Source organism: Phalacrocorax carbo, chromosome 3 (assembly GCF_963921805.1).
Source record: "Phalacrocorax carbo chromosome 3, bPhaCar2.1, whole genome shotgun sequence".
Taxonomy (NCBI): domain Eukaryota; kingdom Metazoa; phylum Chordata; class Aves; order Suliformes; family Phalacrocoracidae; genus Phalacrocorax; species Phalacrocorax carbo.
In genome coordinates this window covers 64,385,949-64,400,275 of record NC_087515.1, presented here as the reverse complement: position 1 = coordinate 64,400,275, position 14,327 = coordinate 64,385,949, and the positions used below count along the sequence as shown (strand labels likewise).

The following is a 14,327-nucleotide window of genomic DNA, read 5'->3' as shown; positions in this document are numbered from 1 at the left end:
GCTACTGTATTTTGTGTGTTGGGAAAAGGGGTGGGAGAGGAAAACACGCTGTGTTAGAGCAACAGGGTCAAAGCAACACGCCTCAAAGAGCACACCCTCCCATGTTACATACCACGCTCTTCAGAGGGGACATCACAAATTACAGAATTCAAGCCAAACTCAGCAAGGAGTGGGAACAGGCAAGATAATAAGTACGGCAGATGGTTTGGGTCTTCATTAACATCAAGTAGACACAATGTCTCTGTAACAGATATGGAACAGAGGCTTTTGTACCATGACAAACTAAAAAACACCAAGAGCTCTATGTTTTTGTGGTATTCTTTGCCTCAGGCAAACACTCTGTGGATTTCTAATTACCTGTTCTTTTCCTAGACCTCAAGAAGGCCCATAACTATTGTGAAACTTTGGGTTCTTCAACACAGACCTTTTTAAACCACACTTAACTAAATTGCCATCTTCTAGCTTGACTTCTTTGTGTTAAGACTAGACTGACTTGGGGCAAAGTGCCTTAGGCTCACAGTGAAATCTGTATTGTGGCTGTGCTAAATAAGTACTCTGTAATATTTTAAGGAAATTCGTGATTGCAAGTAGGCCAACACTGCAGTTTCACCTTCCTTCAGGATTAGCAAGGCCAGCCTCCCTCCTCTCCACGCAGGGGACTTCTTGCTGAAGGGCAGCCTTGACCTACCATTGACCACCAAGACAAGGCAGGGCAAGAGAACTGGCCCACGCTCACCTAATTTTCTCCAGCTTTCCTATCTTTCCTGAATTTAAAGATCACGATTATAGATTACAATTCTGTATAATATAGTTATTGTATAATTATTACTGTAACTATAAGTTCAAAAATCAACTAAAATAATCCATTTACATTTAAACCTCCCTTGTTAGGGTCACTGCTTGCCTCCCCCAGGCTGAGGTAAACCCTACATGATACCACCTGGGATTTTGGCAAGTGCAGAGCCAGAGCCACTTCGGCACATGTTGCACAACGAGGGCCGAGCCCAGTTGCAGCCTGACAGGGTCAGGCCCCCCCCCAGCTCCATGGGACTGTTCCCCGCAGGGCCTGGGCTGTCCCAGCCTGCACAACAGGACTGCACACGCTCCCCACTGCGAGGGTAGCAGCCAGAGATACAGGGAGGGGTGTTGGCCCTGCAGAGATCAGTTGCTATACCAGTTTGCGTATCTTGGCTTCCATCAAGCTCCTGAACGCAACTGGTACAAAACCCTGCTACTCCCCCATTATCACCCTTCTATTCCCTACCCTTCCTGTTCCCCTACAGCGGGCATTCAGCCGTGCAAACTGACCTTTTGTGATAAATATGCTTATACCTTACAACACTCTTGATCTTCTACCGCATACACATGCTATTTAAAAAAAAAAAAGCTAGCAGGAGGAACGATGCACTACCTACCTACCTTTATTTTAACAGAATAAGTAGTTTAATGAACAAATTTTAGAAAACTGCATCTAAACTAACACACCAAGGCATATTATGAACATTACAGTATTTTTTCTCACTTGTCACACATATAGAACAAATTAAGTTCTTTCTCATATTTAAAATGTTAAAGTTCACAAAATTGGGCCTCCATCTTTCCAAAACTACAAATCAAAATAGTATAAAGGAGACTACAACCATATACTTCATTACATTCTTGTTCATATCCACATTAACATGTATCTCAGTCTTGCACAGTGATAACTTCCAGAAGTTCTCAGTCTTCTGCAAAGAACCATTTTCAGTGTCTAGTACATACCTTACAGGGGAAGAAAAACCATTCAATATTTGAGAAAAGAGGACTTTATCTGCATCCTGTCTAGAATAAATGGGGGGTGGGATAACTTGCTGTGTAATCAATCAAGCTTTGCTTGTACTATCTTTCTTCTAAATTGAAAATCAAGTACCACAGCTAACAAAAAAGGGAATGTTTTAGATAAATTTTGTAAGAGCTTGTTCCCATTTTCAGGTACTTGGCTTCTTTTTTCTAACTCAAAATGTTTTAAGCGCCTCTAATGATGATGTGGCTGACAACATTTTGAGGTTTCCTTTTTAACATTCAAGTATACTGCATTAGCCAAACATCACTTGGTGTTTCAAGCCACTCAAGCAGATTCAGTTACTTAGCACCAGCTAGATACTGAATAAGAAGGGAAAAGCCAACACCACTCATTTGGGAGCTCTTTCCTCAGGTGGGACAGGAACAAAAGGTACCACTAGAGATAACCCACAAAGCAATGCTCAGGTCCTGCTGAGCTTCCTGTAAGCAAACTCCATCTGTTGCCAAAAGCCAGAACTCACCGAAGTACAAAACAGAAGACAGATGCCCATTTGCCAGGAGAAAGACTAAGCTCGCTTTCTTACTCAAACCCAAGCTGTCGGGAAAGCTTACCAATGTAACAACCTGACACAGAAGAACATATGTAAGCCAGTGAGTGGCAGTATCTATCCCACCACTTAATAGTTGATGGGAGCTCTTCTGTAGCCAGCATTTTGATACTAAAAGGGAAAAAAAAATGGGAGTAGAAAGGAGAAAGAAAAGCATTCAAGTATAATACATTACTATTTAGAATATTCTGGAGAAGTCTCTTGTTTTCATTTTCTACTTGGCCATTCAGACAGGGAAAAAAAAAAAAAATCAAATAAAACCCCACCACTCTCACTGTTACTCAATATGGCTGAAACCTCTACTTTCTCATTTTTCCATTACAATTTACATTAGTATTTATTGTAGTAGAAAAATTATGTGGCTCAATTCTTCAGACAGCATCCATAGTTACAATTTACTTCAAGAGGCATCTGTTATAGTCCTAATCTCTGAAAAGTAGGAGCTAAGTTAATTAAAAAATTACAATCTTAGATCAAAATTTGCTTAGTTAGACTACAGCCTGATTACAGTAAAAGGAATATCCAATCAACTAACTTAACAGGTCTATTGGTTGTCAAGATGTTAAATTTCAGATTAAAACAGAGCTGCTGCTCACATGCAGATTAAGGAAACTAAACTTACTGAGATATTAAAACGTCCTTTAAGTTCAAAAGTTGTAAGAACTCAGCCACAGATGCACATTAAAGTGAATTCCTTTGAGTTTTTTTTATTTCAGGTAATACCTGGATACTCTTAATTCCACCACTGTAATGGCATAAATGGTTTTGCTCTTAATTTATACTCCTATAGCAGAGCAATAAGCATCTCTGTGTTTTGAAAAGAAGTGTTAAAAACAAAGGGACATACTCAGACAGGATTAAGACTCTTACTAATTGCCATCCACTGTGCCACAACCCCAGCCAGGAAGGCCTTACACCAGGGCTAACACTCAGGGGTATGAAATGGAGGGGTGAGAAGGAGTTATCACGAGAAAGCCAGGAGCTCCCTCAAATTTCACCCTCTCCTATCTCTGCCTCCCGTTCCCTCACCTCCTTCTTCCCAAATGCTACCAACTCTCAGGCCTGCAGAGTGTGTTGTACCTGAGAAACAGGAGATGCCCACGGCCAGTTTTATTAGGCACAACATGGGTGGCGAGGTGCAGAGTGGGCATCACACTTCAGAGCAGACAGGACTGGAGATGGAGAGGCAGCTCAGAGCACACCTGGGTAGGGAGCCTAAACTACAAAAGAAAAGGAGAAAGAAAAAAGGAAGGAAAAAAATAATCATGCCTTAACCTAAAAAGCGTGTGGACCAATGGCTCCAATGTGGAAATTACCAAGAGGAGTTAAGGTAAAGCAATTCCTTGGCATTACTGCCCTGCCCCCAGACTGCGCAGTGATGTAAGCTCAACCACATTCAGTAGGACCTTAAACATTCGTATTCTAACTACTCATAATTCTCAAAGGGCAATGAAATCTCATATGTACAATGTTGATTAAAGGACAAGAGGGCAATAAATAAATCAGTAAAAACAACCTAACATAAAACACCATAATTCACAAATGACAAAGAAAAAAAACATGACAGCCTGAAGCCAGAAGAAGCCCTGCCCAACTAAAACAGGGTACAATATAAATACAGACAACTTGCCAAGTCCACCCACATTAATCTGTGCTTAACCCACAGGTAGAAAGATATTTTTGCTAGTCTCGTAAATGGCCTGTCATCCAGGCTCTCTGGAGACTGACATCCAACCAGCAGGCTTCCTATCAAACCTACAGCCGAGAACAACATTTAATTACCGTGTTTAATTGATCTTGTTAACTGTTAGGGTGGACAGCTTTGATCTCGCTTGCTGATCGCTAGTTTACAACTACAAAAGAAACTGGGACTTTGCATAATTGCCAAACCTTCAACGTGCATTTTTCAATTCCTTCTATTTCTCAATCTCCCTTTCTGTTTGTGCTGCGCTAATGCTCCTTATAGCAGGAACCAAAGCACATGCCCTCGTTTATTGTATCATTTATTTGAGCATGCAGGGGGAAAAAGAACGATGAGGAAAGGGAAATTGCCCCTCCTTCACCCAGAAATATGGAAAAAGGCCGGGAATTACCATAGTGAATCTGGCCTTGGCAACGTTAAGCGCAGTATCCTGCGGCTGATGGCAGCCAGCACCACACGCTTCAGAGGAAGGTGCAGGAATCAATAAGCACGTGTGGGATAATCTGCTCCCCATCCCCCTTGAAAGCCTCATCTGACTCTCTGCTTGTTAGAGGCTGGTTTAAATTCCAGGACGGAGGTTTTGAGGAATTTCAGTGGCTTTCCACTGTGTTGTTTTATGTTTGTTAATAGGTTCACCCCAAAAATGCCTCTTCTGCAAGAACTTCGTATTAGCAGCTTAGGAGAAAAGCCCACAAGACCAAGATTACTAGCTTGCACTCAACCAAGCCGAGACTGTGCCAATACTAATAGGAAGAGAAACTTCTGAGGACATTTTATTGTATCCTAAAATATCTTCAAAATAGATCCTAATTAAAAACAACTAAATACAAGTATGTTTAATTCATTAACTACCTCTGCTAAACACCACTTTCCTGAATGATCAAGCCAGTCATAAGATCTACAGAAATAAATGTTCATGGGTGGTGTACAATAGGTTCTGAGCAATGTATAAAGCAGCTCTACATTTCAGCCAAAGAGTGTCAACTGTTTTCAAAACAGCAAGCCAAGCCCTCATCAAACTGAATTCAGCTGGAGCTTTGCCACTCAGCAGGACAGCGACTTGGCCCTCTGTCCCCATGGGAAATCTTTTTCTAACTCAGACTTTCTTCCTGCTTATTTCAAACGAAATCTCCTTTGGATCAGGTTGAATTTCCACAGATAATTAGTCTTGCACTAGCTAAATAAAACAAGAGTTATATTGCTTCTGAGCAGCAATCTGAATAATTACAACAGGGTAAAAGAGAAAATACCTTTTTTTTTTTCCTAGGGGAGCTCAGCAATTAACTGTTTAACATGGTTTGAACTTGGCTGCTGAATCTTCATATTGCACAGCAACAGAGAGAAGACTGCACTATTGCACACAGTCACCTGAAGCATCTGTGGAGTATCATAGCCAAACTGTAGCTCCCAAACACTTTTAGAACAGAATTTTTCCCTTGAAAGTCAATCCTTTCTCACCAAAGCTTCCTCAACAGCACACCATGGCTTCTTTGGTTGGTTTGGGGGGCGGGGAAGGGGTTTGTGGGTTTGGTGGGTTTTTTTTGAGTGGCATTTTCATTGGTTCGGGGGTTTGTCCTAAACCTTTTTCTAATGAAGATTTCTTATTGTTATTACAAGATGCCAGATATCTTGTGCACTCTTTCCTTACACCAGAAGCTATAGAAAGCCCAGAAAGTCAGCCAGCCCGCTCATCTCCTGCCTGCTGCTGATACTGTCTCGAATAATGCTCACTTTTGGTGGCTAGGGATGGAGGAGGGGTTTCCCTAGGAATAAGCTGAATAAAGCTTCCTGTTCGGCTAAAGCAGGAAACGTGCTCCAGTACTGCCTTACACACAAAGAGTGGAAAATACTTACTAAACAAAATAGCAGGAGATGAAGTGTAAACTGGATTGTCCTTACAACATGCAGACAAATAGAAAGCCATACTCCCCATCCCCCCAGCTCTCTTTCATTGAAGTGCTTTAATTTGGAAAAAAAAATACATACATATGTATACAGGTTCTGCATGAAGATCAAATGATTATGCTGTGCCTTTAAAACCAAACACTGAAGGATTTTAAACAACAACAACAACAACGCTAATTAGGAGGTAGCATTTCCTCCCTCCCACAGGATCAGTTTCTTCTTGTTAGAATAGGAGGTACAACTGGCCAAACCCCATCCTACTACTGGAGGAACTGAACCAGAAGTTGTCATTAGGTAAACCTCACAGCATTTCTTTCAAAACATCTCTTCAGAAAGACTAAAAATAAATAGCACAGAAGATGGGACAGCCTTCCAGTCTATTGAACCATTGGGATCCACAGAAAAGAACAGCAATATTAATTTTTGCATAAGTATCTGCAGATGGTAGAATATTAATGGAAAAAATGTCCTTCACGCCCTATAAAAACAATGACTGTTTAAGGCCTCACAGCATTTCCCAAGAGCTGGCCTTGTAATTCACACAAGATTCCTCTGCTGCCATCATGATGAGCCCTGATCACTTCAAAGAGGCACTTGTCCTCACCCACCCTGACATTTAAGAACTGAAAGTGATGAAAACTACATCACCTAATGCTAGTTCATAGCTACAGATGCACAATGCTAGAAGATGAAAAGCTGTTAGGCAAGTTCGATGGTGTAAACCATATTATAGCAGCTCGATGCAAGAAACATAAAACACCACGCAAAACAGCAATGCACATAAGCCTAATGAAAACCTGATGAAAGACTGTTTGAAAAAAGTACTGAATCTAATTAATTCTCTAGACACGGCTACTGCAGTTAAACTAAGGTCACAAGTACTCCGTCCTGCACTTGAATATTATAAACCACTTTAAGCATTAATGCCTCCCACCGCCCTAAGTTACAAACCAGTCATCGGCCCCACAGGGACATGTCTCATCGTATTTTCACGACCCTTCTTATGGCACATCACCCTGCTCATCATGCAAAGCTCAAATACATGTCAGGTAAGCATTTTTCTGTGTGGCCTTAAAAATATTCTTGTGCTGAACAGGCTTTTCTACCACTGTAAATGGAAAATTTAAGACAGCCAGACCAAACCAGGGAGAGCCGAACCATTCCAGTGAACCCCATTATCAGCGGTGAACCCTGGAAAAAGCATCACTAAGATCACCTACAACTGAAAGCTACTTTCAATATCCCAAAGTACATTAAACTGTGAGTGCGTGTGACACACCAATAAAAAACCCTTGGAAAGAGGCCTCCCAGTTGGAGGGCACGGCAGAAATCAGCCAATCCTGACAGATGAGGAAGTTTCCCCCTACTGAGGGTAGCAAAGTCGTCACACCTACTGCGATACAGCACATCATTGCCCAGTTTGCCACATCAGAAAGTTCTTTTGCACATGCTTTTTACATGAGTGGATGTATCTGAACTAATGCATTCACTGCAGGATACCAAAGAGTATGTAACAGAAGAGAAACAGCAAAGATCATTCAAGATGTATCTACCTACTAATACTCCACTATATACATCTAGGAGCATATGGATCCTACGCACACACAAGGACGCACCGCACAGCCAGACAAGCAAGCACAGTCCAGTCCGTGACTGTAAAGAACCGAAGACAAAGAGCTTTGTTCTGCCTGCTTTCCCTCCCTCACACCCCCACCCAGGCTCAGGGAGGAAAACAAACACTAATGGACCCCTGTTATCTGAAGGATGCTATGTGGAAACTTTACTTTGAAACAAAGTGATGATAGCACACAGGAAAAAAAAAAAACCCACACTTTCAGAGTACATACTTTCCCAAGCACCAGGGACATACGTGGCGTAGCTTATACCGGCAGCCAGTCTGCAGCTACGTCCCAAGAAGTCGCTGTGACCCAGATTTGAAGTTTGCTAGTCCTCTCCTGGTCCTTCCCATGTAAGATCATGCTGGGATCACACAAGTCACCCTGGGACCTCCAGTTCCAGGAGGAAATTGTTGTCTGGGCCCCACAAAGAGAACAAAAGCCATTTATTCAAGTAGAAATTACCCATGATTTGAAAAGCAGGTGTACAATGTCTTATCCCCTCATCCTGAAAGTCACAGCAAAATACTTAAGCCATGTGATAGAACGTCACGCTGCATCTGCCTGCGCACCACAAGAGATACAGTAGTTTACATTATTTTTCCCCACAAGAAAAGGTTTATGAGCAATAAGAATCCAGGAAATGGGAAATCAATTAAATTAGTTCACAGTCCTTGTTGTTCTTACGGTCCCACACCAGCAAATAGCTTTCTCCATGAGGCTTCTGTATCTTCAAGAATGGGAAGGAAAAATTCCCCCTTGTCATTGTTCCCAAAAAAAGCCATCATTATTAAACCACTGTCTCTGTTTTGCAGATATTTCCCTTTAATGCCAGCAGGAGGGTTAAACTCTGCAGACAAGACTCCATGGCTTGCATTATAGAGACCTTCATGATGCCAAACTACCACTGATCATCCCACCCAACCTCCTTGGCCAGATTATAATAGGTAGAATGCACGAAGAGAATGGACGTGTCTTTATGTGCAACTTCACATCAATATGCCTAGTCTACACATTAATTCCTTGCGACCAATAGGCAAATAAAATAATCTTCCTTTACAAGAAGGCTGTATTTCATACAATTAAAAAATAAAATTAGAGAGAAATCATCATTAATTCTCATTGACTCTAATAAATGAGATCTTTGAAAAGTAAATATTAACAGCAGCAATGCAGCTGTGAAGCAGCCAAATTAAATTTGACAGCAGAGATGCCACATACCAACGAATTTAAAACCAAGTGGAGAAAGCGAAACGTAAGAACGGCATCCAGTTTTGGGAATTGCGATGACAAGAGCAAAGGTCATCAAATTAAAAACAATAACAGGCTTAGCTCAGAGAACTGATCTGTAATTAAAAAAAGAATTAAGTAGTAAATACGTAAGTTGTGCAAAACGATGACCAAGATAGAATTGAATAACTAAATGTCTGACCCATGTAAAATTTCAAGGTTTGCACAGTGCAGCACTAGCCTCATTTCACCCTTCCCTTTAGATGTGTTGCATCAGTGTACGGTAATAATTAGGTCCCTATTCAAAATAGGGATAAATAAATACTGCTTCCTGTCAGGGCATCAGTGTAATATACCACCATACTGCAGGCGCCCCCAGTAAAACAACATTCCCATTTCAAGTCTGACGGCACCATGCCATGAAAAACTAACGTAACTACATCGGCAGAAAAGGATATACCCGTCTTGGTGACGAAGAAAAGCTCCTTAAGTCTGCCAAGCAGTTACAAAGCACCAAAAAAAGTCAAACTGGTTATCACAAAACTTTAGCCTAACCCTTACAAACCACAGAAATGGCCTTTTGGTAAGGGTGATGATGGTTTCCTCCTTTGCAGAAACTGTATACTGAAGTATACCATATGGAATAATTCGGTAACAGAATAGGTAAGTTACCCACACAGGGTTCACGCTCTTTGAATGTTACCTGGGAAAGGCCTTCCTTACCAATTTCGTTCATAAACATGCCATAGGCACAGCAGGCTTTCTACTTCCATTTAAAGAGATAACTATTGGTGGTTTCCGAGCAGCAATCCTATTTCGGCTAGGCTTACACACCTCACACCGCTGAAGTTGCACCACAGTTCTTTGGATTCCTGAACGTTTCCAACGCATTGAGAAAGCTAAGCTGATGTTGCAAGTCCTCTTTTCGCTTAGTCTGTGGGGAGCTAGGACACACACAAACGAAATTCCACGTAGCAGATACAACTTTTACTAGATCCTTTCTCCAAAGTTGGACCAAGCTCAGAAAAAGCTTTTTCCTGTAGCTCTGTGTAGCTGTACAGCTGGTGGCTTCCGAGAGCCGCTTTACAGGCTCAGAGAGGAGCTCGACCAAAGCCTCCCCAAACCGCCACCACTTAAGAATCCGAGGCCGAACCTGGACCTTCCTGTTCGTGCTCCCTACGAAGCTGCAAATGCAAACTTGGGATCAGTTCTGCACAGAGCACACACGCTGAGAAGAACCGAGAGGTGCAAAACCAGCTGCAAAGTATATCCAGGTTGCTATTTACTGAGGTCTTCCCATACACATACAAAAGAATTAATCAGGCGTGTGGGCTGAACTGTCAGAACCCCGGCTGATCCGAAGTCTAGCGCAAACCCGGCATAAACATCTAAACAAACCCACCCGGCCCTCCCTGAGCATTACGGCGCTGCCCCTCGGCTGAAACCTCCCCGCGCTGGCCGTGCGGGCAGCCCTCCCGCTCCCCGCCGCCCGCCACCCCCTCGCCCCGCTCCGTTACACTTCTGCCAGGCAGAGGCACCGGGGCATCCCGGCCGCGGCCGCCACCGGCCCCGCACGCCGACACCCCCCTGCCCGGGCGGCGGCCAGCGCCGGAGCCGAGGTCACCTGGAGCGGGAGGAGCGGGGCCGGGGGTCACCGGCCGGGGGGCCCCAGGAAGAGCCGCGGGCGGGACGCCGGGGGCGCCGCCGCCGCCACCTGGGCGGGGGGGGGGGGGGGGGGGGGATGCTCCAATCTCCCTCTTTTTTTTAAAAAAAAAAAAAAAAACAAAACCCAAACAAAAAACAAACAAGCAAACAAACAAAGCACCCCGTGCCGCGCGAACCGCCCCGCCACCCGCCACCGCCCCGTGCTCGCAGCGGCGGGGAAGGGTCGCACTCACGGATCTTGACTTTGCGGTGGTCGAGGCGGGCGAGGAGCGCCTCCAGGGCGCCGAGGCGGCGCTGGAGCCGGGCGTTGCGGTGGCAGAGGGAGTCCGCCTCGCTGAGGATCCCGCCGAAGATGTCTCCGGCGCAGCGGGAGAGGTCGGAGAGCTGCATCAGCAGCGACACCAGCGCGTACGAGCTGACCTGCTCCAGCGCCCCGAAGAGCGGCACCGCGCCGCGGCGGCGCCCGCCGCCCCCCTCCGCCGGCCCGCCGTGCTCCCCCGGCGCCGGGCCGCCCCGCTCCGCGCCCTCCCCGCCGGCCTCCTCCAACCTGCACAGCTTCAGCGGCTCCACGGTCCGCAGCGGGAACGGCATCGCGGCCGGGGGGAAGGGGGGCAGCGCGGGGGCGGAGGGCTGGGGCGGGGGGGCTGGGGGGGAAGCTAGGCGTCCCCGGCCCCAAAAGTCTTCATCCGCGCAGCGGCCGCGGTGACAAAAGTTCAGAAAGAGGAGGGAGAGAGGGACGGCGGGAGGGAGGGAGAGAGAACAACAACAAATGAATCGGGGCGGGCGGGCTACGCGCTCCGGGGCCGGGGGGGAGCCGCCGCCGCCGCTGCCGCCGCCGCCTCGGCGGAGGGGGAGCCCCGCACGGCGCCCATGTGCGGGAGCAGCCCCGGAGGAGGGAGCGGCGCCGGGAGGAGGGACGGGACAGGAGGGGAGGGACGGGCCGGGAGGGGAGCGGGGCGCGGGGAGAGGCAGCGGGGGCGCGGCGCTGCCCTGCGGCCGGCGGGCAGGAAGGAAAGAGCCCGGCTTTCTCTCCCTGAAGTGGAAATTGGGGGGGGGGGGGGAGGAAGAAAGGAGGAAGCGTGGGAGGGGGGTGAAGTGCCCTGGATGCGGCCACAAAGGAGCAGAACCGGGGGCGGGGGGTAGAAAGGAGGAGGAGGGGGGGAAGAGAGAAGCCCGCAGCAGCCCCACCTGGGGAACCCCGCGCCGTTGCAGGCACTTTTCTGAACGCACCAAACTCCCAACCCGGAAAGCCAGAGCTGGAAAGGGAGAGGGAGGAGGAGGAGGGGGGGGGAAGCCTCCACGAACCTGGGAAAAGAAAAAGAGGCCGCCGCCTACCTGTGGCTCCCCGAACTGGAGCCTCTGCCAGAGCCTCGCCTTTCCCGGCCAGCCAGCAGCCAAGGTAGCCGCAGCCCCCTCCGGCCCCGGGGGCACCAGCCCCCTCCTCTCGGGCCGGAGGACCAAGGAGGCGATGGGAAAGGTCGCCACTGGCGTCTTGCCTCAGCCTCGGCCCCTGCCTCGCCGCAGGTCAGGCCGGCGATGCTGCTCAAAGACGGGAAGACGAACGGCCTGCGTAGGAAATGAGAGTCGCGGAGGGAGCAGAGCTGTAATTGTTGTTTGTGGTTAATTTTTAGTAAGGTTGACAGCAAGGTAGGAAAAGCAAAGTCTGGACTAGGCGGCACGGCACTGAGCGTCGCAGTGCCAAACGTTGCCCCAGCACGTAATTCTGGTGGGGGCTGAAAGCAAGTTCAAGCCTTAGGAGCCCCAGAAAGACACAATCAGCTCTTCATCAAGATGGCAGCTCTAATGGGCTATTCCCCACAGAGCCAATTTATTCTACTAGCAACTGTCACCAGCTGCTATTTAATTTTAATTGGACAATGGCCTACTGGCTCTGGCCTCCCGCTATATGATAAAGAGAGGAACCCGATCCCACTCTTCTTGTGGAAAAGGGCCCTGGGGAAAAGTGGTTTGTTGTATGGTCCCTTCCTGCTCCATAACCCGCTGCAGCTCCCACTGCGACTACAGCTGATGCATCTGCATGTTGAAAGAAAAAAACAGCTGGAGAAGCAAGGATCCAGGAACTAGCCCACAGTGCCCTTCCATTATGATCTTGAGGCCGCATAATTTATAACAAACTATTCTGCATCGTGGTAATTCTCATATGTAGTTTTAGCCCTGGTTACTTAAGGGAAGCCTGAAGAAAACAATTCTACCAGTAGTGTATCAGAAGCTCCTTGGTACATGTAGAAGTTTGGGGACAAGGCTGCAGGCAGTGGAATACAAACCAAAGACTCAGTGGCACAGAAGAGTTAAGGTCTACAGGAAACACATTTAGGGATTATGTTCATGCACAAAAATTGCAAGTTTCTAATTCTTCTCATACATTAAGCTGAAAAAGGCTTTAATCTTCAAGTTTTCCTTGGGGAGGGGGGAGTCAATGAAATCTAGTCTCAAAAAAATAAAGAACACCACCTTTCTTCAGCCCTCAACTTGGAAGGCTTCCACTGATTTTCTGTTACAGACAGTACCCCTGTGTGTGTATGTGTGATATTTGTAGAAACTGATGAGAAGAACATGGTGCAAACAGTCTAAATGGTGTTTAACCAGGGTTTTAAGCACATGAGGAATCCTAAGCAATAGTCTTGCGACAGGGAAGCTGTCAGGATAGATTAACAGAGGATGGAAAGCAGTCATTCTCTCTCATATTGAATTCTTCTGGTTTCATTTTGGGACATAATGTCTTCATTAGTTCTTTGACATGTTTGTTTGGGATAGTTGTTTGATAAAAACTATAGCCTGATCACTGGCATGTTTGAATTGAGGAGTGTATCTTCAGATGTTTTGTTTAAACCGTAGGAGTATCGTGGGGAAACCACATATGAGGTGGACTTAAATATAAAACATAGTAGGAAGAAAACAAGCAAAGAGCTCAGTTCAGGTGTCAACTGAAAAGAACCCAGAGCAAGATATCTGCTGGGGCTTACCATAAGCTTTGATTGGGAATAACTTATTTTTATGTTGAAGTTTAAGTAATAGGTAGTTTAAAAATGATAAACGTACCAGTCTAATACCCTTTCGTGCAAGAGAAAATTCAGATCAAGTCCTGCTATTACAAATACTTTTGCACGTTCTTAACTCTAAGCAGGAAAAAGTATTTAAAACAGACTTGAATGCAGGGAGAATAATAACAAGAAATCAAAACTTTAGGCCACTCCTAAATGCAGAAAGAGCCTCAGCTACTGTGAGTGGAAGTTCACTGCCAGTGACGCCTACTTTACCTATTTCACTGATTCCTATGTTTGCAGACTGTAAAATGAACTACTGTGACAGCCTGAATATTTCTGGTGAGAATAACATCTCATAAAAAATAAGATCTTTTTAGGACTGCCAGTTAAACCAAGTTAAGAGATAAATCTGAATTTTAAATGCACTGATGTTCTTGAAACATTCAAAGTCTGTATGTTTATTCCAGAACAATACTTTTTTCTCATTAATTTACTTGGGTCTGTTTTTCTGGGATGGGCTGTTACTACATGGAATACCCAGAAAAAAAAGAGGTGTGAAAAAAATGTAAATATTGAGTGACAAATGTGAACATTGGTTAGCTGAAACCACTGAAGGATGGTCTCAGAGCTTGCTTCTTCCCATTAAAACAAAGGGACATAGGAAGGGAAACGGAGCTTCAATGCTTACACAGTTGGAGATTTAACGTATTCCTCGTGCTGGAAAGGAAGCTTCTGAAATTTCTAAGTTCAGTGGAAATACTGACTTTCTTAGGGGCACAGACCCCCCAGCTACTCATGCACTTTTTCTACTTCA

At 45.6% G+C, this 14,327-nt stretch overlaps 1 protein-coding gene across 3 annotated transcripts in view; it reads right to left on the bottom strand.

Annotated features, from left to right (window-relative positions):
* The window catches only part of NHSL1 (NHS like 1), a 185,989-nt gene extending 174,451 nt beyond the window's left edge, over positions 1-11,538 (bottom strand). For all 3 annotated transcript variants that reach the window (XM_064447170.1, XM_064447171.1, XM_064447172.1), the window contains exon 1: positions 10,742-11,538. In XM_064447170.1, the coding sequence (XP_064303240.1) occupies positions 10,742-11,099 (358 nt within the window). In that variant the 5' untranslated portion in view covers positions 11,100-11,538. The remainder of the gene's footprint in view (positions 1-10,741) is intronic.
* Positions 11,539-14,327: the final 2,789 nt, after the last annotated feature.